The sequence below is a fragment of the Leopardus geoffroyi genome, chromosome X (genome assembly GCF_018350155.1).
Source record: "Leopardus geoffroyi isolate Oge1 chromosome X, O.geoffroyi_Oge1_pat1.0, whole genome shotgun sequence".
NCBI classification, from domain to species: domain Eukaryota; kingdom Metazoa; phylum Chordata; class Mammalia; order Carnivora; family Felidae; genus Leopardus; species Leopardus geoffroyi.
In genome coordinates, this window is record NC_059343.1 from 77,281,526 (window position 1) to 77,309,239 (window position 27,714).

At 37.1% G+C, this 27,714-nt stretch overlaps 1 protein-coding gene across 5 annotated transcripts in view; it reads left to right on the forward strand.

The window, feature by feature from the left end:
* The first annotated feature begins 133 nt into the window (after nt 1–133).
* Nucleotides 134–27,714, forward strand: part of DIAPH2 (diaphanous related formin 2) — a 995,484-nt gene continuing 967,903 nt past the window's right edge. For 2 of the 5 annotated variants that reach the window (XM_045470691.1, XM_045470696.1), the window contains exon 1: nt 134–524. In XM_045470691.1, coding sequence (XP_045326647.1) covers nt 393–524 — 132 coding nt within the window. In that variant the 5' untranslated portion in view covers nt 134–392. The remainder of the gene's footprint in view (nt 525–27,714) is intronic. The other 3 variants (XM_045470695.1, XM_045470693.1, XM_045470692.1) reach the window with 3 other exon arrangements.

Consider the following 27,714-nt stretch of genomic DNA (forward strand, 5'->3'; position numbering starts at 1 on the left):
TCTGCACTGGGAGTAGGAAGCAGCTTTCTGTGCCCCGGCTGCAGACTGCGGGCACTTTGATGAATCACGTGTGTTGAGGCCCTCTTAAAGAGATAGGCACCTACTTTCTCCTCCACCCTAAACACCGCCCTGAGGGCGGCGGCGCCAGCGACCTTGGTAGTTGCAGCTGCTCAGGGGCAGGGCTTGCCCCAGCACCGAGTAGTGGCAAAGGCGTGTTGCGTCGGGGGTGCATGAGAGCCGGGATCCTGAAATCGGCAGCTCCCCAGGCAGACACACTCTCACACAGGAAGCGGTGATACCGAATCAGCCAGGGCAGCGGGACAACCCCCAGGGGCTTCCCCAAGTTGAGGAGAGTTGGGGTTACAGGGCACAGGTGATAGGGCCGGAGAAAGATGGAGCAGCCCGGGGCGGCGGCGTCGGGAGCGGGAGGCGGCAGCGAGGAACCCGGTGGGGGCCGGAGCAACAAGCGAAGCACAGGGAACCGAGCCACCAACGAAGAGGAAACGAAAAACAAACCCAAATTGGTGAGTGCTCCCGCAGTCTCCGCCAGCCTTGGGGACAGCAAGAGCCCCAGGAACCTCTGGCTGTTACGCACCGGGGGACCTGGGGCCCCCTCCCAAGGCTAACCGCGACCTCGCTGTGCTACTCCTAGAGCCACCAAAGGAGCGGCCACGCCACGCCGAGGCGCGGAGACGGCGTGGGGGCGGAAGAGCACCCCGTTTCCCATTTAAGCCCTTTCTCACTCTTCTCATTCCGGGAGGCAGTGCGGGAAGGAGAAAAGCCCCACCCCAACTTGGGGAGACTCCGAGTACTGGGTAGGGTCTGTTATTTGTCTAACTTGTGGGCGCGAATCTTTGCGCGATTCTGTTCCTTCCCACTTCTGTCAGTTGCTGGGTTTTGACTCTTAACGCATAGTGTCCGGGCAGGGGAACCTCTCTTCTTTTTAGTCCAAATACTTGGGAGCCCACCCAGAGACTTGCACACCAATCCCACCCTAAAGAAAAACACACAACGTAGGCTCCTAGTCTTTCTACTTTACCAGAAATCTAAGAGTCGCCTACGTGCTCTTTTTCCTGTTGCCTCTTCCATGTGCTCTCCCCAAGAAACATTTCTTTTTAAGAGCGTGGGAGTTCGAGGCTGGGTGAGGTACCAACTGTTGTGCGTATAATAAGCAGAGTCATTACAGTACTTCCACCTAGTTGATTAAGAACGCTCAAAAGCAGTAAGCCCACCGCACAAGTTTCATCGTCCTGAAAGTGTGTGAACCAGTGGTGGAAGTCCATTTCCTGCCACTGACTTAATGTGCAGAGGAATGTAATCTATGGGGGCTGGTATTAGGTTGGGAAATACTGGAGTTTCCTCAACTCAGTTAAAAAGGTTCCTCTTTATGTATGTATATATATATGTATATATATATATATATATATATATATATATGAAAATGATTTAATAGGGAAACTTAAAAACTGGTAACATTAACAAAATATATTGGCTAACGTCAATTTTTCCCAACCGTGGCAAGTATTATGCAGACATTTATCAATAAACTTTCTAATTTGGGTGGCATGAGGGGAAATGATTTTCCTGTACAAATTCAGCAAGTATTCCTTCTGTTTGAAGGTTCTTAGTCCAGATTTGAAGTACAAGCACATGTTGCACATCTAGTTTTCAGTTTTAACTTGTCTTTAATAGGGGAGGAGACAGTGACATTACTAAACCCTTTTCTTATGGCATCAGATCATTTGGTATGTATGTACCTGTTGCACTTCTCTCTTGCCTCCTATTTTCCTTTCAATTCTGTATTGTTCATATTGGAAAACAATGGTCAGGGTGTTATTTCGGGAAATATGCAGCTTTCCATTATATGGGAAGGGACCTGATGGGGTAGAATAAAATAACCAGTTTAAAGTTTCATCACTTCTACCCTAACTTGAGGCAAATTGAGAACTTGCTTACTTGATATGTCCTGTTAACCCAGTATTTACAAAAGTAGAAATTGCCCTTTGTGAATTGTCTATGCTGGCTGAAGGTTAATGGGTTTAATAGGTGCCCGCTACCATCATGAAACTTAGAAAAGTTTTGTGAGTGTATCACTAAAGTTTAATACACTTAAAAATTCTGATATGATTTTGATATTTATCAGTTTGTTGTAAAAGAGTGATCATGTTTCCTTTTTTCCCCCTGGACCCAGTACAAAACTGTGATTTAAACAGTGATTAAAAGTTTAAGCAAAAATAAAAGTGAACTCCGTGTCCACGAGTAGTTGGTACATCCAACAAGAACTTTCTACTTGTAGGAAATATGCTTTCAAGAAAGCACTTATTTCTGTTAGTTATAACACCGTGATTATATTCTTCCCTTCCCTTTGGTCATTTGTCCTGTTTCATCTTTTATGTTTTACTTGCTTTGACAAGGTAACTAGATCGTTATGAGATGGTATCACTTTCAGTTCTTAGCTAACACTGTTCGGTGTTGAACATAGCTTGAGATAGTAGAACAAGTATTGGAATGCAGGAGTTTGTTAATATCAATCAGAACTTGCTCTTTTGCTCAAACATAACTTTTGAGCCTTACATGATTTTACAAGCAGATGTATCAGAGTTAATAAAAACAAATTTAGAAGGACATTTCAGCACATTTTAAAGCAAGCATGTTGATCAAACAAGACTTGGAATACTTTTTTAAAAAATAAATGCCTTACTCCTTATTTTGAGCTGTCTTATTGAAGTGCTCAACACTTTCTTCTAAGGCCTTTTAGGATGGAGTTCTTCTGGGCTTCTTAAAATATTGCTAGTAACCTAAAAGCTTTATCTAGACTAAATTTTACTATTTTGAGTATTGTGTTATTAATCACTGTAGTAGTTCTTTTTTTAAATTTTTTTAATGGTTATATTCATTTTTGAGACAGAGAGAGACAGAGCATGAGTAGGGGAGGGGCAGAGAGAGAGAGGGAGACACAGAATCTGAAGCAGGCTCCAGGCTCTGAGCTGTCAGCACAGAGCCAGACACGGGGCTTGAACTCATCAACTAGAAGATATGACCTGAGCTGAAGTCCGATGCTCAACCAACTGAGCCACCCAGGCACCCTTGTAGTAGTTCTTAATTGTATGTGGGTAAAGTAGTTGTGGTGTGATATTATGAAAGAGAGCTATATGTAATAGAAATTCTTCATGTAGATGATTGTGGTGGATAGGGTTTCTTAAACTCCTGAAATTGTATGAAAAATTTGAGTATATGTAGGTACATTCATTTTTCTGGGCCTCATAGTTTTCATCAGTTTCTCAAAGGTACCTGTCACCTATAGAAGAATAAGCACTATTGGGTTACCAGAGAGAGAGGGTAAAGGAAATGCCAGTTGACTCCAATCCAAGTTACTAGGGAGAGGAGGAGGTCAGTGATGAAGGAAGAAGGGGAATAGTGCTGATCACACAACTGATTGATATTGAAGATAATTCATCTGAGAGTAAAAAGAAGTTAAAAACATGTCTATATAGTATTAGCTACGATGAAAGTTTTCATTATATAGAAAAAGTAACAATAGTTATAGTATATTGGATTCACTGAAGTATAAGGCTTGTGATTCACTTGTTTTCATTGAGTTCCTTATTGTTCCGGAAAACTGGGGAAGGAAGGTATGTTTTCTACAGAGAGGAGCTACTTTAATTTATATCTCATACTTTTGCTGGGTATTACAATTTTTTCAAAGTGACATTTCAGGACTTTAATGACCTTTGTTTAAGATTAAATAAGAATGTGGGGCACCTGGTTCGCTTAGTGGGTTGGGCCTCTGACTTCAGCTCAGGTCATGATCTCACAGTTCTTGAGTTGGAGCCACTGCACCCCCACCCCAGGCTCTGTGCTGACAGCTCAGTGCCTGGAGCCTGCTTCAGATTCTGTGTCTCCCTCTCTCTCTCTCTCTCTGCCCCTCCCCCGCTCACTCTCTTTCTCTCAAAAATGAATAAACATAAAAAAAAATAAAGATTAATAAAAAATGTAACAGAACTTCAGTTTTCTCTATCTTTAAATCCTCACAGTGACCCTTTTATCTTGATTCTTTTTACTGGAGGCAATCTTCTCTTGAATTTCTCACATTTTGAATAATGCGTTAGTACTATTAGTACTAGAGCTTTGTATTTTATGTAACTGTTTGGTTAGGCCCAGATTGTAGCATGTCATCAAGCAGCATGAATCTTAGATTAATTAGTAATTTGGTGTCAATCATGGAATGTATTTTGTCAAATCTAGTATAGCTCCAGAAGTATTATGAAGGAGCTGCATCTTGAATCCCACATATGTAAGGCAATGACTTGACCATTAAAAGAGGCTATTGTTAAAGTAGAACTAACATCCCTCACACACATTCCACGGTGTAGAGTGGCTTAACATTATTAGATGTTTTTGCATTTTGACTTTGTGTGAATGTGGTTTTTTTGTTTTTTGTTTTTTTAGAGGGACAGAGGGAAACAGAGTCTTAAGCAGCCTCCACACTCAGTATAGAACCTGACACAGGGCTCGATCCCATGACCCTGAGCTGAAGTTAAGAGTCTGATGTTCAATTTACTGACCCACCCAGGCGCCCCAGACTTTGTGTTTCTGTATTATTCCTGAAGCCTTTGGTTCTTTTGGCAGTGGAGTCAAATTAGGGACTTGATAGAAGTTAATTTTCTGGCGATTATATAACTTCCTGAATATTTGGTTGTTTTTTAATTAGATAAATCATGGTTTGATTTTAATTGATAAAGTTGAGCACAACAGGTTCATTTATGCAACATTTACTGAGCACCTATTCCATCCTAGGCATTATTCTGATGGTTGGTGATACAGAAATGCTCATAGTCTAGTGAGAGAGACAGGGAAGTTAATGATTAAAGAGCTGTGTGTAAGGAATCCTAGGAATATGCATAGGAGGGTGATATAAAAATATGGAGAGGTATCTCAATCTAATTGGATGATTGTTACAAGGAAAGACTTACTAGAGTAGGTGACATTTGCACCAAGGCTTGAAGAATAAGGCATTAATTGAAGAAGGGGAGGGAAAGGCATTTTTAGGTTGAAAACAACATATACAAAGTAGAGAGATATGGTAATATGCCTAATAAAGGAACTGTGGGTAGATGTTAATGGCTGAAACAAAGGGTACATATGGTAGACCTGGTAGAAAAGAGAGAGTCCAGATCATGATGGATATTTGTATGTTGTCTTAGAGTTTCAGCTTCTTTCTGCAAGCCATAGCAGGCCATTTAAGAGATTTAAGCAGGAGACTGGCCTAATAAGAATTGTGTTTTAAAAAGAAACTTAAGGGGTGCCTGGTTGGCTCAGTCAGTTAAGCATCCAACTTTGGCTCACGTCATGATCTCAAGGCTCCTGGGTTTGAGCCCCATGTTGGGCTCTGTGCTGACAGCTCAGAGCCTGGAGTCCGATTTGGATTCGGTCTCTCTCTGCCCCTCCCCTGCTCATCCTCTGTGTGTGTCTCTCTCTCAAAAATAAACAAACATTTAAAAAAAAATTAAAGAAACTTAATACAGTGGAGAATTTCTTGGAGAGGGGAGCCAGTATGGAGGCAAGAAGACCAGTTTGGAGGACTGAGTGGCACAAAGAGTTTGATGTTTAGAGACCTGGATTCCAGTTGCAGCTCATTTACTCTTCCATTTACTATCTCATCTATTTACTAGGCATATTTCTCTGCCCCTCAGATTCCTCCTGCCACTCCATTGCCTCACTTTCTTGCCACCCACCCTGAACATCTTCACCAAATTTGGAATAGCCACCTTGTTTCTCCTTTATAAATCTCACCTGCTTGTTACAGTCCAGCTTGGGTCTCAAAATTCCATCATTATTTCATTAAAGTTTCACTGATTACTTCAGCTTACCAAAGGTTCTTCCTTATTCTCAACTCATAACTATTGTGAGTCTGAATGTTACATGCTGATCTTGTATCTACAGAGATTTTAAAGTGCTTCTGGGCAGTGGTCCCACTTTATGCCTATTCTTTAAAACTTGTAAGCCAGTGCTTGGTTGCAAAGCTACTCAGTAAATGATTATTAGCTCGGAATTCTTTCCCCATAGGCTAGACATTTTGAAAATGTAAAATTGTTGAAAATAGGCTTTTAAAAAATACTCCATCAAATGAACCTATCTGTACATTCCTCTGTGTCCTTTGTTTTGAAATTCAAGAAACTTCTTGTCTGGGAGAACTCCTTATCCCCTTGGTTGGATTCTTGTGATGACCCAGCCTGAACTTCAATGCCGAATAAAGGTATTAAAACTCATGACCCAAGAAACATTGTTATTAGTAGGAGACTTCAGATTATTGGCAAAAGAATACTGAATGGAGGACACTGGGTTCCAGTGTTCATTCTATATTTTATTTGCTTGTGATCTCTGATGAGCAGTTTAACAGCAGAAGTTTAAGCCCCTTCATTAACATCTGCTAGTTGGAGATAATGTTTGCCTGATTGGCTTTACAATGTGCTTTAGATAAAACATAGTAATGAATGAGATAGCATTTAGAAAATTCCATATTGCTGTACAAATATAGAGCATTACTATTAACCCCATATATTATCTGAATCAAATGTGATTGTGGTTGAATGGCTTAATGACTTTTTTGTAATTTGATAGCTCTAACATTATTGTATACAGTACCATTGTATGGTTATATGTTGATTGATTCCTCTTCTCTCCCTAATTCCATTTGTCCACTTGGAGAATTGTATATTCTGTCCTTCTACTAATAATTCTTTCTGTTTAATGAATAGAAGATGTAAGTTTAACATTTTTTTCACTATAGTATTTTTTAAGCACCAGACTACCATTTTTTTTTCAGTTCGTCAATTTGACACATTTAAAATTTGTGTTAAAAAACGTTTATTAGATATCTTTGGTATTCTGCCTTGCCAGGAAGCTTACTGCTGTTATACAAATAAGAAAACTGAGTCAACTGATACGTTAAGGGGACTGACCTAGAGATAAGTTTAAAATCTATCACTTCTATTGTAAAGGTACCTATAGCACAGAGTTATTATGCTTCAGGGTCTCTGAAAGTGAAACATTATTCATCTCTCTTTTTGTTCCTTTTTCGAACAATTATAATCCACCTAGAGTTCACTACAAGTACCAAGAACTCTGGCAATAGCAGCATGTCATTGAAGTGAAATTATATTCTTTGCCAGTTTGGCCCCATAGAACACTTTAAATAATGGTATGCACTGAAAATTGTACACACACAATATATGCTAATTTATATCCGTTAGCACATTTGGTTAAATGTTACTGGTTATCACTAGCACCGTATGGATTATTTCTGAAGACCCAGGTTTCCCCTATTCCTATATTCAGTCTGCCATGCAAAAGAGACCAGTTCCTTCTGTCAGATTTGGGGTGTTTGATATGCTATTTTGTCTCAGGACTGAAGAGAGTAAGATCATGGCCAGGTGACTTGAAATAATAATTATATACTTCATATCTAAGTGCGTATCTTGTAGGAGACACTCATTGACACTCATTGTCTTCTTATAGGAAGGAAGCTCAAAATTGATGCACGTAAAGAATGGTCAAAATATATTTTTGCATAGCTATTTGCTATGAATGTAAGTAACAGAAAGAAATGAGCTCATATTAATTTAAAACTTATTTATCTCATCAGGTTGAATCTGCTTAAGTCTGAATGACTTATTCTGGCTATAGCTTGAGCAGACACTCAAGTGAATTCTGATACTTGCCTGCTTTATGTGAGGAGGTCTAGGGAAAGAGTATTCATGCCTTTCTCATGAAACAATATGGCAAACAAAATTCTTACTAATCACCACTTAACATAGGCTTTTGTTTAATGAAGATTTTTCTGTATTGCTTTCAAGAGAGTATGCTACCAAATACAGACCAGCAAATTGTCTACCAGTCTCTCCTGTTAAGGTTCTGTATAGCAGTGCCTACTTCATGTGAGAAGCTTCTAGGTGGCTATTCAGGCAGGTCTATGTAGGAATCCAACACTTCATTAGGGATGTATTATTTCCCAAAGGCTATTGATTCAATACCCTGGTAATTTTGGTGCTCAACCAAGGGAAACAATGTGTTGGGTACAGTCCTTTAAAAAAATCTGTCATTCTGAGATAGATATCCACATGCTTTTGTAAAGATTTTGTCAAAATTATGAGGAATTTTTGTCTATCCTTAATTTATTGGTCTCTCACCTAGCTAAAAGTAAAAGAGATAAAGTTTTTACTTTATTTGTAATATGGGGTAGCTAATATAACCTTTTTAATAAAACATAAAAAATTCCAAACATACTAAAAAGTAGATAGGATGGTATAGTGAATCACCATATATCTATTACCCCCAATCTAGCAGTTACCTAGATTTTCAACATTTGCTTTATCCATCCTTTATTTTTTCCTTGCTAAAGTACTTTAATGCAAATCCTTGATATGTCATTTTACTCCTACATACTTCAGTGTGCTTCTCTAAAAATTACTTTTTTTAAACATACCCACATGCCACTGCTGAATCTTTAAAAATTAACATATTGCTTGCTATCATCTAATATTTAATTCATAATCAAATATTTCTAATTGCCTCAAAAAATAGTTGTGATCTAATGTGTGCCTAATTAACGTACATGTAACTGAGCTCCTTAAACAAATACAACTTAAAGTTAATGGTAAAATTTCATTTAAAGTTACTGCACATAAAGTGCTATCATAAAGTATCAGCTCCAATTAAGTTAGTTTCTGTCTTTAGTTCTGAAGAAGTATCTGGAAATGTTGTCTATGCAAGTGTGGAGAGACTCCTTAGAACAGCTACTATATGCCATAGAAAAGAGACCAAATGAAGACCTCCACTCGCTGGTTGGGTAATCACTCATTCTTCATTTTGCAATTCGTGAAGTGGAGTGGGGTTTATGTGTAAGTATTTTCTACCCAGGGAAATGTTGTAGATAGTTGGGAGAAGGAAATGAGTTGTTGAGTTCTGCAGATAGTGTTCATATAACTCTTTGATACATGCACACAGCTAATATGTTACTAGATGTAGTTTTTATTTCAACACAAACGCCAGTTTGGTAATTGAAGTGTCTTTGGTTTTTAGCTGCTGTATTATACTTTAGGTTGCTGAATATGGATAATTGGGTGAACAAACGTTTACAAAGAACTCTGAACTATTAAGTTTTGTTATTTATATTTGTGAGGTTAAAATTGAAAACCAGGCTACACTAATGAGGTGATGGAGTTGAGGATGGGTGGAGTGGGTAAGTATGAGAAATCAACTTGGGCAAAAATCCTAGACGCCACACAGATTTACTAAAGAAATTGTGTAAACACTACTTCCCAGACAGCAATTTAGTGCTGTTATTGTACTGGGAGGCATTAGGCATATCATTTCTTGAACTTTGTGGATTCAAGTAAATTTAAACTCTAATCCATTTCCACTCTGCAACTTCTAGGGTATTTATTGACCCAATCAGGTGGTAATTTTCCTCAAAACAGGAGATAAATGATAATTGTTGGGGCTCCATAATTGTTGTGGCATTTACTCCTTTTGTTTTGCTGAGGGGAGAGAAAGCTGTGGAGGTATCGTTTTATGTGCTTTGAAATCCATCACTGATAAAACTCTAAATGCTTAATAGCATATTATGCTAGCTGAAGCTGTTTAGGAAGATTCTATATGTAGGAAGAAAGACCTTGTACTCTAGACTGTACTCTTACATTTTGAAGTTGTATGTATAATAGAGACCTGGGCCACTAAGTATGGCTGGGCTGTGCTCAAGGATGTGAGACCACAGAGGTCATATCACTTACCAAATCATGTGCTCAATCACAAGACTGTATCTTCTGGGGGAACTTTTAATAGTTCAAACAAAGGTGCTATATGGGCCAGGTACTGCATTTAAACTAGATTTACTTTATTCCTTATATCTCTACTTTGTGGATTTTATTCTCATACATGATAGGAAATTCAGCAAGGCACAGGACTTAGTGTAATATCTTACTTGGAGTAGGTATTTTCTGTTTGTCATTGATTCTGAAAAAAAGAATATAAGGTGTATGGCTATGTAATATATTGTCCTAAACCTGAATACATTTGCTTTTGAATGATTGCAGTCCTCAACTGTAGAGGGCTGTGTTCTTGAGAACCTAGCCTACAGGTTCAATATGTTGATTACTTCCTCTAACTTCAGGCTCCTCCCTTTATACATTCTTCCCAGTGATTTTTTGATATTATTGTTCCACAGTGCTTCACATGGTTACAGATTGTATGGCTAAGACTGCATTTTTCTGAGGTTTGTGTGTCATAACATCAATTTATTTTCATTTATGTTACCTATAGAAAGTTAAGATGGGTTAAAATAAATTTGGCAGAAACATTTCTTCTAATATGGTCTGCAGTCTAGTACCTCACATTACAAAATCAATGCTTTCCAGAAGAGTCAGTGTGTACATAAAACATTTGAGAGTAGAAATAATCTTTTCTTAGTCTGACCTCACAGCTTGTTTTTCACTGGCAGTGCATTAGCTTACATTTTTCCTCCCCTTTGGTTGAATAACTAATGGTGTTTAAACAAGCTATTAAAGGAAAGAATAATTTCACAGTACAAAGAAAAAAAATGGCCTGGATTTTCTCCATGCTGGCAGTTTGGTTTTACTAAAGCAAATGTATTTGTTTTACTAAAGCAGGACTAACCCATGTTGTCTTATCTCAGAAATCTGAGGCTTCTTCTCTGTATCTTATATTTACTTAATCCAGATGGTGTTGTGAATTTCTGTGAGATCCAAATCTTCCATTTTTATATAAGTTGAGTAGCTTTGAGACCAAATACTAAATTTTAAGTGGCCATGTCTCTATATAATGGAATTGCAGCATTAGTTATACTTTAAAGTAGGAATTGTGCAGGGCTCTGGGCCCAGTTTAATACACTCTTCCTACAAGCTCTGTAGGGGATTGTAGATCAAGATATGTTATATTACATATCCCTGCTTTTAATCCCATCCCTTTAAATAATCTATTAACACTTGCATGTTTCATACTCTGAAGATAATCTTATTTCTTGGTGTTATTAGTGGTTTCTGTGAATATTATTCGTGGTATATCCTATTGCCTGGCCACAGAAATAACATGCAGAAAGATGGCCATTGGATATAAAATCACTTACTGAATGTGACAGAGATTTATTTAAAAGCATTTTTCACCACAGGGGTGTCTGGCTGGCTCAGTCCGAGGAGCATGTGACTCTTGATCTCAGGGTTGTGAGTTTGAGCCCTATGTTGGGTGTAAAGATTACTTAAATAAAAATTAAAAAATAACAAAAGCATTTACCATTCACACCCATCATCAATCATGTTGCCATAAACTAGTGGAAATTGCATTTTGATCTTAGTACCACCACTTTGTATTTTTAAGACTCCACCTTTTACAGAATCTAAGAGTATTTCATATGCTATACAGAATTGAAATAAGCTAAATAGGATATCTAACTGATCCTCTTAAGTCTTTTTTCCCCAAGAGTTAATTTCTGGCAATTTAAGCAGGTTATATAGAAAGTAAGCTGACAACTTTTTGAAATCTAACTCTGGACAAGTCATTTATTTATCTTCTCTCTGGGTGTCAGTTTATTCTTTAAAATAAGGGAGTTGAAATAAACCATCTTCAAGGTTCCATTCAGCTCTGATGCACAGGTAGTCAAAGGTTATTGACAGCTGCCATGAATCTTCCCTAACATAAATACATGACATGTGGGTTTTAGTTAGATGAAAAGTCAGCAATCATGAAAGATGACAGATTAAGAGTGAATGCTAATGGGTGAAAATGCCAGTTAATTTTATTTTCCTACTTCTGGGGTCTGAGCTAGCCCAGTTCAGTAAAGGTCACATCAACATTGTTTTAACCGTGTGTGGGGCCCTAGAGAACGTGGGCTCTGCTTTAGGTCATCCTAATCCTTACGTGGTTCCCTTGGTTCACTGACCAAATATGGTACTCAAGCTTTCCCAGAGGTATTTCTCAATAATGAATAATATCATATGTGCCAGTTGGTGTTCTAAATGCCTTGCATATGTTTGTCAAGAACTATTAAAGGTCTGGGATGTTATCCTACTTATACACCTGTTGCTATTTCATGAATGATTGCAAAAGACTCAACACTCCTGGGTCAGCAACAAAAGATGGTTTATTATTCATTGCAAAGCAGTAGCCACATTATCAGCATGACATGCTGGTTCACTATGGTCCTATTCCCACAAGATAGACTAGGATGGATCCCTGCACAGGGAGTCAGTTGCGCTACAGGAGAGGAATACTGACCTTGGAGGATTTACCACTTTTTAGGGTAAGCAAAAGCAAGCCTGCTCTTTGTGGAGGGGCTGGTATTATTACCTCATGATCAGGGTCCCTTGCTTTAAAAACAGCCCTCAGAAATGGCCTGGCTAAGGTGTGGTCAGGGCCTTCTAGTCTTGGCATACCCAGTAAGAATGCACAGAGATGCTCTAGGATTGATGGTGGGTATCCTCTTCTATCAATAGTGACGCATTTGGTCCTCACATCAGTTATTTTGTAGGTGAGGAGAAGAGTTCAGAAAAGGATAAGTAACTTGCCTGATGATATACATTAGTGAATTTGGAATTCAAGACTAGTGTGACTATAAAATCCTTATTTTTAGCTGTTATTTTCTGTACTGCCTAAGACCCTAAATTTCAGATTAGCTCTAATTTCACCGGAAGACCTAGTAGTTCTCTAGACTGGTGATGGTTGGACCTGGCCTAGATTTGCACTATGCTTATGTAAAATTTAGAGAACCAAGTTCAAAGGCCATTTTTAGTGCCACTGATAATCAGTAGTTAAAATTCTTTGAATCACTGCCATGAAGTAGTGTGTCAGATATGTGACCACTTGGTAGAAAAGAGCCATGAGGATGAAAGTTATATGGCTGAAAAGAGCCATGAGAATGAAAGTGATATGGCTGTGGATTTTAAGGATACATGAATATGATTTTTAAAATTATCAGTCTGCCCTCTTAAATAATTTCATGGTCAACACAAGGCCTACGGTACTTTACAACTATTGCATATTGCATATGATTCTCTTGTTTTTGTATGTTGGCTGTTAAGAGAGTATCTTCTGAACAGGTTACACTGCAAGCCAAACAGTCTGCTTCATCTTTTAGTTTCTATCTCTCCTCCTCTCCCTATTCCCTTTCTGTTTGTGAAATTTTGTGTGAAGTAAAACTGCTTTGGAAAAACTAATGCCCTCTCCTATGATTACACAAGTACACGATATGCATTGTTTCTTGTCTGGGGGAGTGCCAAGAACCACCTACCTTCTTCTGCTGCTTCTCATGTCTGCTTGCCTAAAGATTGGCTGCTATAAAAGTGTGGCATATTCAGCCAAGTGCTATCTTTTTTAATTAAGCTGCTGAAAGTGTTGTGACAAACTATTTTTGCATTCACATGTGATGAGTAATAGAGTCCTAAACTATGGGCTTCTGTGCCAAATAACATGGAAGTGCATAATGTGATTTGAGTTCTAGCCCTTCAGTGTTAATCATCATCCTCCCAAGAGTAAAAGAGTTTTTAATTTAAAAAATGTGATGAATAAAACATCATGATTATACCAGTATATGCCTGGAAATCGAGCTATTTCATACTTATGATCACTATCCTTAATGGTTAAAATTTCTATGTTGGCTCTTTTCATAGAACTATGTACAATAAGTAGGAAACCAGGAGATAAAGGACATCTTGAGCTCATATAATGATTATAAACATAACTAGGAAAGCTGGTAATTGAGCCAACTAAGTATTTTTTTTTAATTTCTGTTTTCCAAATATCCTTCTTATCTATTCTTACAAGTTTGGATTATCTACAAATATGGTCTTGGTAGTTGATGTCCTTTTTTGTTTTTGACCTCATCTAAAGCTGTAAATAAAGAGCCTTATGTTTTAGATAAATATAAGGAAGGATATCACATTCTTGTCCTCAAAAGTATGTTCTTTTTCTTTACACCAGTGGTTCTCAGGGGGCACAGTTTTATCTCCCAGGGGACATATGGTTGTGTCTGGAGACCTTTTTGTTGTCACAAATGGAGAAGGGTGCTACTGATAACTAGTGAGTAGAGGCCAGGAATTTTGCTGAACATACAGTATGTAAGACAGACCCTCCCCCACACCCCCAACCCCGTGACAAAGAATTATCCTGCCCAAAATGTCAGTAGTGCCAAAGTTGAGAAACCTTGCTTTAGAGTCTATGCGTTTTTGTTTATTTAGTTTAAAAAATTCCTGTGGCTCCCTAGCCACTCATTTATTCTGCCATTCTGTCATTTCCTCTATATTGAAGACAGGGCCAGATCATCCCTGTCTTCAAGGAAGCATTGTTTGTCTCACTGACTGCCACCAATTTTATTTTCATTTCCTTCCTTTACACTACTGAAAATCTGCTGGACTGGAGTGTTTACAACTTTGTAGTTGCAAACTATATCTCTTATCACTTATTTCTGACCTCTGGGAAAAATATTCACTCTCCTCCTAATGAGTTTAAAAGGCAATTTTTCCATCTGCTGATTCCTTGATACCTAAACAACTTTTGGTGCTGGTCATTTTTAACTCATTGTCTATATGGATTTTAGATTCCATGGTGCAATTTTCTCTGGCCTCTGGATTTGTTGACTGTAAGGGAAGTAATGCCTTCCCTTATCTTTCACCTAAAAAATTTTCTCATTATCTGCTCTTCTCTATATACAATTGTAGGCAATCACATATATGCCTCTTCAGATACTACCTGAATGCAGTTGATGCCAAAACTTTTGAGCTATTCTGACATCAAAGCTTGATACTGTGTTATTGTTTGCTGAAAGACATTTCCTGATTATGAAGCAGTTCTAAAAAATGGCATAAAGGTTTTGATTCATTTCTCTGAGAACCATGTGAAACCTGGAATACTTAATGGTTGTTTTCATCTCTTTGCAGGGAGATTAAAAATTAACTTGAGGGCGCCTGGGTGGCTCAGTTAAGTGTCCGACTTTCAGCTCAGGTCATGATCTTATGGTTAGTGGGTTCGAGCCCCACCTCGGGCCGTCTGCTGTCAGCATGGAGCCTGCTTGAGATTCTCTCTCTCTCTCTCTCTCTCTCTCTCTCTCTCTCTCTGCCCCTCCCCCTACTTGCTCTCTCTCAAAATAAATAAATAAATTAACTTGATACACAGATACTCATACACATGGTGTTTATCAAGTCTACTTATTCAAGCTAAGCTCTTCCCTTATCAACAGACTGTATTACTGTAATATTAGTCACTGACCTTTATGATTTCTGGTCCAGTTTAATCAAGGTTAAACTTCCCTATTTGACTATTGAAAGTAAATGACTACTTCTTTTCCAATTTATCAGGACCAAGTTTATTTTTATATTTAGGGTTACTGTTAAGCTACCTAATTTTGTCTTATCTTCTATTTTTTATTTTCCCCTTTATATAAGTGAAGCTATTTCCTAAATTGTTGCTTCTACCTGAAATAACCTCTTATCCTTTTTTTTTCTTCTCAGAGGATTCTAAGTACTTTCCTTCCATTTCTTCATGTAACTTCCTAAAATTTTTATTGTCTGATGGAAAGTGACATGGTCAACTCATTCCCCTTCAACCTCCAGTTTCCTATAGAGAGCCAGTTCATTCTGCAGCATGCATAGCCATTTTCACAGTTGTGCTTATTATAAATGTATGTTACAGAGTATCACTCTACACATATCACATCCTCAATATGTATGAGGCATTGTGCTGCGGGTATAAAAACAACTCTGCATAGGTAGAGGAGCCCATGGCCTAGTGAGAAAAGATGGGCATTCATGTCTAAAGTAGTAAGTTCTATAATCAATAGGTGTGAGAAGAGTGTTCTTTGGGAATGCTGTATACAGTTGCTGGTAGGCAGAGGAGAGATTTCACAGAGGCCACATTTGATCTGGGTCTTGGAGAATGAAATATAGTTTGGTAAGGTTAAATGAAGACATTCCCAGTAAAAAGAACATCATTTATATAAATTTAAAGTTATGGAAAGGAAGGTTTTCTTTAAGTGTCATTGATTTTGTAAGTGTTAAGATCTTGGAGGGAAGGCTATGACTGAACTTGCTTTGTAACTCAATATGGATGATAATATGAAGCATTTTTCACCAACTCAAAAGTGAAGTGGAGAAAGGGAATTAATACTAAGAACCTACATTGTTTTAGGCATTATTGTGGGAGCTTTACATCACCAGCTTACTTAATTTTTATCATAAACATATATAGTAAGTGTAGTTATTTTCTACATTTTACAAATAAAGGAAATGAGTCTGTTAACTGATTCTGATTCCACAATACATGCTGTTTTATGCTAGCATGCTACCTTCTTCTTAGAAGTAACAGACTATATTTAAAACTTAGAAATGAACTATAATGTTTTCCTACTTTATTGAAATATGCTTCATATTTTATATTTTTACATTTTACTTTTCCTATCACAAACCTTATTAAGAGTCTAATAAATGCATCTTAACACATTTCATCATTGTTGGATTAAGTTAAATAATAGAGTTTGAGAAGTTGGCTAGGAGTTGCCCACAAATAGTCTAATTTAGAGCTATATATGGTTAGTTTTACTATTGAGGATTTGGGCAAGCTAGTCAGTTGGAAGGTTCTACCTCTGAAATTCTTGTTTATATTTAATTCAATAAGCATTTGGAGAAAGCGACTCCAGTATCATGCTAAGCATTATTAAGGTACTAAAATAAATAGTCCCTACCCACTGGGAACACAGGTGTCTTATGTGTACAAACCCATAGTGCAAGGTGGAATGTGATTAAATGCTACTGTAGAGGTAAAAAGTGCTGGGAGCATTAGGGCTTCATGGAAAGATTGACAGTAGAAGGTAGTCTTAAAGTGCAGGGAAATTTTTCTTAAATAGTGATAGAGAGTGGAGAGGGGGCATTTTGTACACTGCAAGAGGACTAGGAAGTTATAGCAAGTTTGAGAAATTAAAAGTTAGCCTAGCAGGCCCAGTTGTACATAGTGAGTGGTGGAGGTCAGTCTGGAGGGAGATTGCAGCTCCATTGTGGTGAGCACTGAATGCTTCCATAAACAGTTTGCACTTCATTCTGTAACCCAGGTAGAGTATCTGAGTTGGGGAATGACACTTGACAGACCTTACTTTAGACTTTTTGTAATTAGAAATATCATGAAGTCTAAAATCTTTTGTCCAAACTCTATGATAATTGGCCTGTTGGTAGTTTAAATACAAAGGCATCTATTGATTCTGATACCTTTTGGTATGCTATCATTTTGCAGCTTTGAATATGTGAAATTAAGCATGTACTGTGAATAGTGTGTACTTTGATAGCTTACAGTTTTGTAGTAACTTAATTGACCCTTGCTCCCAAACTACTCTTCTGTAGATTTTTCCCTCTAAGTGTAAATTTTTTTTTTTTTTTTAACAAATAGATACTGCTCTAAAGATCAGGTAGCTTAGCATACAAGACTGCTGCTGTCAAACTGAATGTGTTTTGTCTAGGCTGAATTATAGTCCCCAAAATATTCCAAGAGAAGCTGCAAGATTTATGATATACAAAACTAGGTAAAATGATCCTCACTGAAGTATTGTCATGATTTGGTTGTTTATCACCATTTTTACAAATTAATTTCCTGTGTCAAAGCAAAGTCACATTGCTCACAACTATGGCAAAGTACTTTTAAGGCTATGATTTGAACTTAAGCCCCTACTTAGGATAATTAACTGTAAAAAATGAGCTTTGTGTTAAAATACACAATCAACTTAGTTTTATTACACAAATTTTTAAGTTTTTATTGCTATAGGGGTCCAAATGAAATTGAGACCACAGCCAAAGAAATGAAAATTTGTCCATATACAAAAGATTTCATCTATCTGTGGTACCCAAGTATGTGTTAGTTTGTTTTCAAATCTGCATTCTTACACAAAACCTGATTTGTAACATGAATGAAATAATATCTATTATCATCGTTATTATTTTTTAAAATTTTTATTTATTTTTGAGGGAGAGGGAGTCCTCTCATGCACGAGTGGGGGAGGGGCACAGAGAGAGAGGGAGAGTGAGAATCCCAAGCAGACTCCCCACTGTCAGCACAGTGCCTGACACAGGGCTCTATCCCAGGAACCATAAGATCATGACCTGAGCCTAATTCAAGAGTCCAAGGCTTAACTAACTGAGCCATCTCGGGTGCCCCTATTGCTATTATTAATGATTGTGTTGATTTGCCCATAAAACTTTAAAGAAACATATGGAGTTTTAGATTTAGCTGCTCCTTAAAAGTAAAAGTAGACTCCCTTTCTGGCTGGTCTCTAAATATTATTCATCATTTTAGTTTAGTTGAGGGCAAAGATACTTAGGCTAAAATAGAATGTTTTGTCGTTATTTTATCTTTTTTGAATTTGGAGATATTACCTATCATGTGTTTTACTGAAAGAGAATGATCATTTGTTTTTGTGCAATGGTTTGTAGCTATAGAAATGGGATATTGTTTTGCAACGTATAGGTTGGGAACATTTTCAAGCTCCTTGTTCGATTACAAAATTATTCTAAAAAGAAATAGGTTTTTAGGACATGAATCATCCTTTGCTAGACAGCTTTCTCATGAGAGATTTGTGATTCTTGCAAAATTCCTTTTGAGCTCTTGAAACACGAAGAGTATTACTACTAAAGCAGAGGACAAGAACTCTGAGTTATAAATAAATGACCACATGAAAGACCCTTGGGCAGGGGGCTCCCCTGGTAGGTTAAAGTAGGTTAAAAATATTGCCTGGCCTTTTTCCTTCCTTTATGACAGATGTTGCCTTGGGACTTGGTGGCCCAGTCACAAGTAGGAGTAGTCTCTGTTTTGTTTCTTTCTGTTTTGTTTCTTTCTCAGTGGCCTCCAGAAATATGGTGCTGGAAACAGTTTACTTCTTGAATCTCTCTCCCACTTTCACTACCATCTCATCTGACTTTATTGCCAGAAAGTTGAGGCATGAACTTCCCTCTGCTACTGGCCCTTCTCTTTTTGCTTCACAGTATGGAGTACATTTTCCCATAGATACTAATTCTTTTTTTGATACACATTGTAGTGCAATTCTGTTTCCTAATGTTCCATTTAGTGCTGAAGGATAAAGAGTTTTGAAATATAGGTGCTTGTTATCAAGGAATTTACAGTATTATAAGGAGAATAGGACTTGTGTCTACATCAGTATTTGATTAGTGCCATACAAATAGCTGGGATTTAGAGATAGAAGAGTTTAATAATTTGGGCTAAAATAAGCTAGAAACTGAGTCATTAGGTACTCCTTCTTCCTCCTCTCCTCATATTTCCCATCTGAAAAATTCGTTTAGAATTTGGAACAGAAGACTTAACCTTGATTTCATGGATTATAGTATAGTCAGTTTCTGGCTTTTAATATAGACTGGATCACTTAAATTATGATTTAAAAAGTAACACTTTAAAAGTAGATTTTTAGTAAACAAAATATTTCTCGTTGTAGAAGACCATCTTATATTTTAATACTAATTATATTATAATGCTTTATGTTTTAATGCTAATTGCCATTCTATTGATCTGAGATGTCTAGTACATTGAAAAAAGCAATCTTGTAATGAGTCTCACTGGTTTCATATTCTACTTGAAAATATGTTTATGAATGAACACTATTGTTCAAAGTTGAAGCAAGCATAGTAAATTGAGTATTTCCTTAGGATAGCAAATGAGAATATTTACTTTTTTTAATGTTTATTTATTTTTGAGAGAGAAAGACAGAGTGTGAGCAGGGGAGGGGCAGAGAGAGGGAAACACAGAATCCGAAGCAGGATCCAGGCTCTGAGCTGTCATCAGTGAGCCCGACATGGGGCTTGAACCCACGAACTGTGAGATCATGACCTGACCTGAAGTCAGACGCTTAACCGACTGAGCCACCCAGGTGCTCTGCAAATTGGAATATTTAAAATATTTTAATATATTAGAGGTATATTTTTCATTTTCCTATTATCTCATTCCTTTTAATCCTCTAGATTCCCTTTTACACAGATGTGTTACAAAAAAAAAAGTAGTTTTAGGACCACTTGCCTCAAGGCATTAAGGAAAGCTTGCTAAAAACATAGATTCTGGAACCCCATCGATGTACTGAATGAGAATCCTTTGGTGTGGGACCAGGAATCTGCATTTGTAAGCTGAGTAGATGATTCTGTATTCTAAAGTTGGAGAACCACTAGTCTTATGCAGTTTGCAAAATGGCAGCCCTGTAAGTTCTATCTGGTCCATGGATTTGTTTTGTTAAGTTCACAGCATTGGCAGTATGGTTTTACAAATTTGATTTGTCAGCTCTTAAAAATTGAATGTTTACCCATATAAATCCAAATTTCTGGCTTCTCTTGACACAGCAGAGTAACTTTGCAATATTGAGCCCGTGTTCCAACATGGCTGTCAGCAAATCTGCCGTACCTCAGTAAGATCTGTCTCACTGAAATGGGCTATATGCTCTTGGATTTGCCACAGTCCTCCCAAACTATCTTTCAACCTGGGGTCAAGTATTAGTTGACATTTTCTTTTCTATAGTTGACCTGCATCATTCAATTATATTACCTGCTTAGAATCCATGTGCATTTTAATTTTTTACTCCAGATCCAAAAGTTAAAAAAAGTGAGGAGGAATGATTGGAAAGAGGTGGGATTGGAGACTGAGAGACTAGATCATTTATTATAATAATAGAGATAAGAAATGTACTGCTCAACTAGGACAGTGTAATAGGGGTGGAGAAAAGAGGAAGATTAGGATTTTGAAGCTACCAACCTTGGTGATTGAATTGGGGTGGGATCTGGGTGGGAGGAAGAAGAACAGGTATGCAGAAGTAGGTGGGAAATGAGGTTGTTTTTAGACATATAACTTTATGTGCTTGTAGGACATTATTGCTAGGTACTAAGGTATATATACCTTGTTAAGGAGTGTAGACCTTCCCTACTGCGTCGGAGGAGAGGATGACTCCTCAGGGAGCATATATACTCCTGGGTATATGTTCAGATGAAATGAAAACTACAATGAGATACCACCTCACACCTGTCAGAATGGTTAAAATTAATAACATAGGAAACAACAGATGTTGATGAGGATGCAGAGACAGGGGAATACTCTTACACTGTTGGTGTATGCAAACTGGTGCAGACACTCTGGAAAACAGTATGGAGGTTCCTCAACAAGGTAAAAATAGAACTACCCCATGACCCAGCAAATGCACTACCAGATATTTACCCAAAGGATATAAAAATACAGATTCTAGGGGGCACATTCACCCTGATGTTTATAGCAGCATTATCAGTAATAGCCAAATTATGCAAAGAGCACAAATGTCCATCAACTGATGAATGGATAAAGAAGAGGTGGTATATATACAAAATAGATTATTACTCAGATATCAAAAAGAATGAAATCTTGTCATTTGCCGTGATGTGGTTGGAGCTAGAGTATATTATGCTAAGTATAATAAGTCAGTCAGAGAAAGACAAATCCATATGATTTCACTCATATGTGGAATTTAAGAAAACAGATGACCGTAGCAGAAGGAAGAAAAAAGAGAGGGAGGCAAACCATAAGAGACTCTTTTTTTTTTCCAGTATATGAAATTTATTTTCAAATTGGTTTCCATACAACACCCAGTGCTCATCCCAAAAGGTGCCCTCCTCAATACCCATCACCCAGCCTCCCCTCCCTCCCACCCCCCATCAACCCTCAGTTTGTTCTCAGTTTTTAACAGAAGAGACTCTTAACTATAGAGAACAAACAGGGATGTCTGGAGGGCAGGTGAGTGGGGGATGGGCTAAATGGGTCATGGGTATTAAGGAGGAGGGCACTTGTGATGAGCACTGGTTGTTATATATAAGTGATAAATCACTAAATTCTACCCCTGAAACCAATATTACACTATATGTAATATAGTGCTGGTATGAATTCCAGGTAAACAGCTTATATTAAAAGAAAAGGCCTTAGCTCTACATCAAAAGACTGATGAATGAATGTATATTTATCTAGGTTGTAAGTTACAATAAAATGTTGAAGACAATTTTTACTTTTAATAATTCCTCACTTTAACCAGTTTTAAAAAAGTAACCACCTCCTGGACCTTATTATGTCTGTATAATGCTATATAGTAAAATCTCATTTTCTATGCCATTAAATGAAATTCTAGTTAGAATATCCCTTATTTGGCATTTTTAGACCTAGTGAGTAACCAACATTCTTTCAAATCATTTATTGAATGACCATGGTAGTCAAGGAGATTGTATTCTTATTCTTTAAAACTTAATAATCACAAATTAATTTATGGTAGTAACACTCTTTCCATGACAGATGAAGGAAATTTATTGAACGTAGAAATTTTATGTTGTAGAAATAATGAAAGTAGGGGATGATTTCAATATATAGTGAACTGAGTCCTTGTAATTACTGATTTTTTTCAAGAATTTATCCAAGGATATACTTTCTGGAACACTTGTAGTTTTCTTAGGTAATTCTGAGGGATTCTCTATATTTGTACCTTCACATTTGTCTTTGTATTTCTTTTTAGTAAGATTTTTAGTAAGGAGGTTGCTAGGTATTATTTACAAGGGAAGTCTGATAGGGAGATTGTGGAACCATTTCCATATTGCAACCTCTCTATTCAAATGTAGATAAACTGTCATTCAACCACCTAGGTTTATTCCCATCTGGCTCAGCCTTCAGGGTAGGATTAATAAAGTAATTTGTCCCCAGGGAGTTTGTTGTACTGACCTTTTGTCCCTGCTGTATTGAAAAAAAAAAAAAAAAACACCCATATTTAGCCACTGACCCTGTCTTTTTAATGATCATATGTAGAATAGTCAGGTGGTTAGAAGTCATTTGCCGAGGGGTGTATCCTATTACAATTTTAATTGCAGGTTACTGCTTGTCTGTCCTGCCCTGTTCTTCCTGATTATTTTAAATTTAAGTTAATTGCTTTTGATGGATAAAATGACATTTCCATTTTTATCTCATTCCATTGTGTGGATTAGTGCCTTGATTTTAAGGCTAGTGCTTGGATAACTTATATATACTCCCCCATGACCCCTGTCCTCAACACCCTACTGCAGATTAAGGGGCAGAGTTAGCAACTGGTTAGAATAATAGTTTGAGAATTTGTGCCTACAGTAAATATCTTGCTGGTACAAAACGATTGAATGCGTGTTACTGTGTTAGCTGAATATTGAAATGGGTGAAATATCAGAGACTAGTATGTATACAGGTGGAGGAGAATGTGTCTCATTTTAAAAATTCTTTTTTCCTTCTTTCAGAGATAACTTGCTTTATCTTTTAGCTCCATGACTACTGTGTTTATCTGATTAGTTTTAGATGTAATAGTCTTTCAAATGTCATCATAATATTTGCTAGCATTTTCTCTTTTTGTACATAATCATGGTTGCATCCACATGACTCCTGAAACAGAATGCTACGGGCACCAGTGACAGTCACAACAAAGTTTATTACAATGAGAGGCAAGGCCGACCTATCGGGACCAACACTCTTGATAAGAGTGCGGCCCCGAACAGCCAGGGTACAGAGTTTTTACAACTGATCACATCGTTTTATCATCACCTGGGAACAGAACAAAGAAACAGTTTCCAGATGAGTTAGAAACAGTTGCCTAATGATGTGTTTACTTTAGACTTTCTGCCTGTAAGTTGCAACCAGTGGATCTCCTTGACCCTGCCTCTGATGCTCTTTTCTTTCAACTTTTGTTTCCTTAATTGGTGAAGCCTAATTTACAAGAGGATGAGGCTTAGTTTACCAGAGCAAAGCAAGGCTGTTATCTCTTAACCTTCAGTGTCAACACAAAGCTGTTATTTTTCAAGCTAAGCATTAGCCCTACACTACAATTTAACCCTTACAATCAAAGTAGACTTTCTATAGAAAAGAGGTCTGCAGTAAAAACAAAATGAAACAAAAAACCCAAAACTTATAAATGGACAGCATTCTTGACAAATTGAAGCGATTGTCTGGCTAGGTATTAAATTCTCAGATTTTTAAACTTTGCTAAATAAGCACGTTTATTACAAAGAGTTTATGAAGGGGTAGGGTTGGGTACAAATCTTGACTGTTTTGTGACTTTGGCCATATCACTCTTCTACTCTGACTCTCCTTTATTTTCCATGTTATCATCATTTCTTTAATCTTTATATATTGTTTGTTGCAGTTTTGTTTCATTTGACTTTTTCAAGACTACCAACTTTGTCCCCAGCTTTGCTTTTCGGATGTTTTGTTCTCTTTATTGTCGTTGCTTCTTTTGTGGATTTTATTTATATATTTTCTCATCCTTTTAAGAATTCTGCCAGCTTGGTTTTTACTTCCTTCTTTTCTTTGGTTATTTTATTTACTTAAAAGGATTTTTATTTTTGTCAAAATACTGTATGTACATACTTAAAGTCAGCGGTACAGAAGGCCTTGTAATAAATTGTTATGTTCCATGTCTTTCTATCCCTAGTGTTGTTGTTCACCAGTGGCAACCCATTTTAACTATTTTCACTGTTTTGTATGGTAGTTTTCTCCTTATGTCTAAATAATATGCTTATACTACTATGCCTTATCTTATCTGTTTTAGATATTATCTATGGACTCCATGCTATGATCTAGGAAAATTAAACTCATGTCACCCTTTGCCACCCCATCCTTATTATCACAATACTGTTATCATTATTTTAGTTTCTCTAGTCTTTTTTTTTAAGTTTTTATTTATTTTTGAGAGAGAGAGAGAGAGAGAGAGAGAGAGAGAACGAGCGGGGGAGGAGCAGAGAGGGAGACACAGAATCCAAAACAGGCTCCAGGCTTTGAGCTGTCAGCACAGAGCCCGACGCGGGGCTCGAACCCAAAAATCGTGAGATCATGACCTGAGCCGAAGCCAGACACTCAACCAACCGACTGAGTCACCCAGGCATCCCCAGTTTCTCTAGTCTTAAGAGTACACCTTTTTGATCACTTTTTATGTGATCACAAATACTTTATTTGAGACTACGAAGAACAACATCTTAAATCAATCTAGATTTTTTACACATTTTATGAATACATTCTCTGTTGGTCCTTTTCTGATCATTTATCTTTGAATTGGTCTGGTTACTCACTGTGAAGACTGGGATGTTGTGTGTGTGTGTGTGTGTGTGTGTGTGTGTGTGTGTGTGTGCACGCGCGTGCGCACGCATGCACAAGCATACTCAAGAACTTATTTCCAAGTTCAGGCATGTGAGATGATAAAATTGAGCTGGCGTAATTCAGAGCCAGAACCTGAGCTTTCCTTGCAAACATTCTCTCCTAATTTTGTTTTTATTTCCTTTATCCTGAGAGCATGTATGTCTTCCTCAGTTTTTGCAGCCAGTGGTTTTTGCAACAGTGTCAAACTTGCTCTTGCCTCAAGGATTGCATGTGTGCTTATTTTATTTTTAAATAGAATTTATTTTTCAAAGCAGCTTTAAGTTCACAACCAAGTTGAACAGAAAGTACAGAGGGCTTACAAAATACTGGCAAATCTAATCCTATAAATACATTTAAAAAGTCATATACCATGATCTAGTGGGATTTATGCCTGGGATGAAAGAGTGGTTCAATATTCAGAAATCAATCACTGTGATAGGTACATCAGTAAGAGAAAAGATTCAAAAAAGTCATTTCAATAGATGCTGAAAAAGCATTTGATAAAGTCCAACATCTATTCATGATAAAAACCCTCAACAAAGTAGGGATAGAGGGAACATACCTCAACATAATAAAGGCCCTGTATGAAAAACCCACAGTGAACATCATCCTCAATGGGGAAAAACTGAGAGCTTTTCTCCTAAGGTCAGAAACAAGACAAGGATGTCTACTCTCACCACTTACAGTCAACATAGTACTGGTAATCCTAGTTACAGCAATCAGACAACCAAAACAAATAAAAGGCATCTAAATTGGTAAGGAAGAAGTCAAACTTTCACTATTTGCAGATTAAATTCTAGTACATGCAGGAAACCCTAAAGAATCCACCAAAAATCTACTAAAACTAAACTAAAAAACCTACTAAAACAGTAGAGTTGCAGAATACAAAACAATTGCACAGAAATCTGTTGTATTACCATACACTAATAAAGCAGTAGAAAGTTAAATTATGAACACAATCCCATTTATAATTGTACTCAAAACAATAAAATATCTAGGAATAAACCTAGCCAATGAGGTAAAAGAACTATACTCTGAAAACTATAAAACATTGATGAAAGAAATTCAAGAAGACACAAAGAAATGGAAAGACATTCCATGCTCGTAGATTGGAAGAATATTGTTAAAATGTCCATACTACCCAAAGCAATCTACAGGTTAAATGCAATCCCTATCAAAATACAGCAATTTTCACAGAAGTAGAACAAAGAATCCTAAAAGTTTGTATGGAATCCCAGAAGACCCCAGATAGCCAAAGCAGTATTGAAAAAGAAAAACAAAACTAGAGATATCACAATTCCAGACTTCAAGTTCTGTTATAAAGCTGTAGTGATCAAAATAGTATGGTACTGGCACAAAAATAGAGATAGAGATCAATAGAACAGAATAGAAAACCTAGAAATAAACTCACAATTATGTGGTCAGTTAATCTTCAACAAAGCAGGAAAGATTATCTAATGGGAAAGAGACAGTCTCTTCAACAAATGGTGCTAGGAAATACCATGCACCATTCTTTTACTACATGCAGAAGAATGAAACTGGACCGCTTTCTTTCACCATACACAAAAATAAACCCAAAATGGAAGAAGGACCTAAATGTGAGACCGGAAACTATAAAAATGTTAGAAGAGAACACAGTAACTTCTTTGGCATTAGCCAAGCAGTGTTTTTCTAGATATGTCTCCTGAGACGGGGAATAAAAGCAAAGAGAAACTTGGGATTACATCAAAACAAAACACTTATGCACAGCAAAGGAAATAGTCAATAAAATTAAAAGACAACCTACAGAATGGGAGAAGATTTTGCAAATAATCTGTCTGATAAATGATTAGTATCCACAATATATAAAGAACTGAAAATATCAACACCCAAAAAATTAATAATCCAATTAAAAAATAGGCAGAAGACATGAACAGATATTTTCCACATAAGACATTGAGATGGCCAACAGACACATGAAAAGATGCTCACCATCACTCATCATCAGGGAAATGCAAATCAAAACTACAATGAGATATCACCTCATACCTGTCAGAATGGCTCAAATAAAAAAAGAAACAAGTGTTGGCAAGGATATAAAGAAAAAGGAACACTTGTGCACTTTTGGTGGGAATGCAAACTGAGGCAGCCACTGTGAAAAACACCATGGAGATTCCTCAAAAAGTTAAAAATAGAACTACCCTAGTATCTAGTAATTTCGCTACTGGGTATTTACCTAAAGAACACAAAAACACTAATTCAAAGGGATACATGCCCTCCTATGTTTATTTCAGGATTATTTACAGTAACCAAATTACAGAAGCAGGCCATGTGTTCATCAATAGATGACTGGATTTAGAAGAAGTGGGATATATGTACGTATATATAATGGAATATTATTCAACCATGAAAAAATGAAATCTTGCTGCTTAAACAACATGGCTGGAACTAGAGTGTATAATGCTACATGAAATAAGTCAGAGAAGGACAAATACCATATGATTTCACTCATGAAATTTAAGAAGGAAAAGGAAATAGGCAAACCAA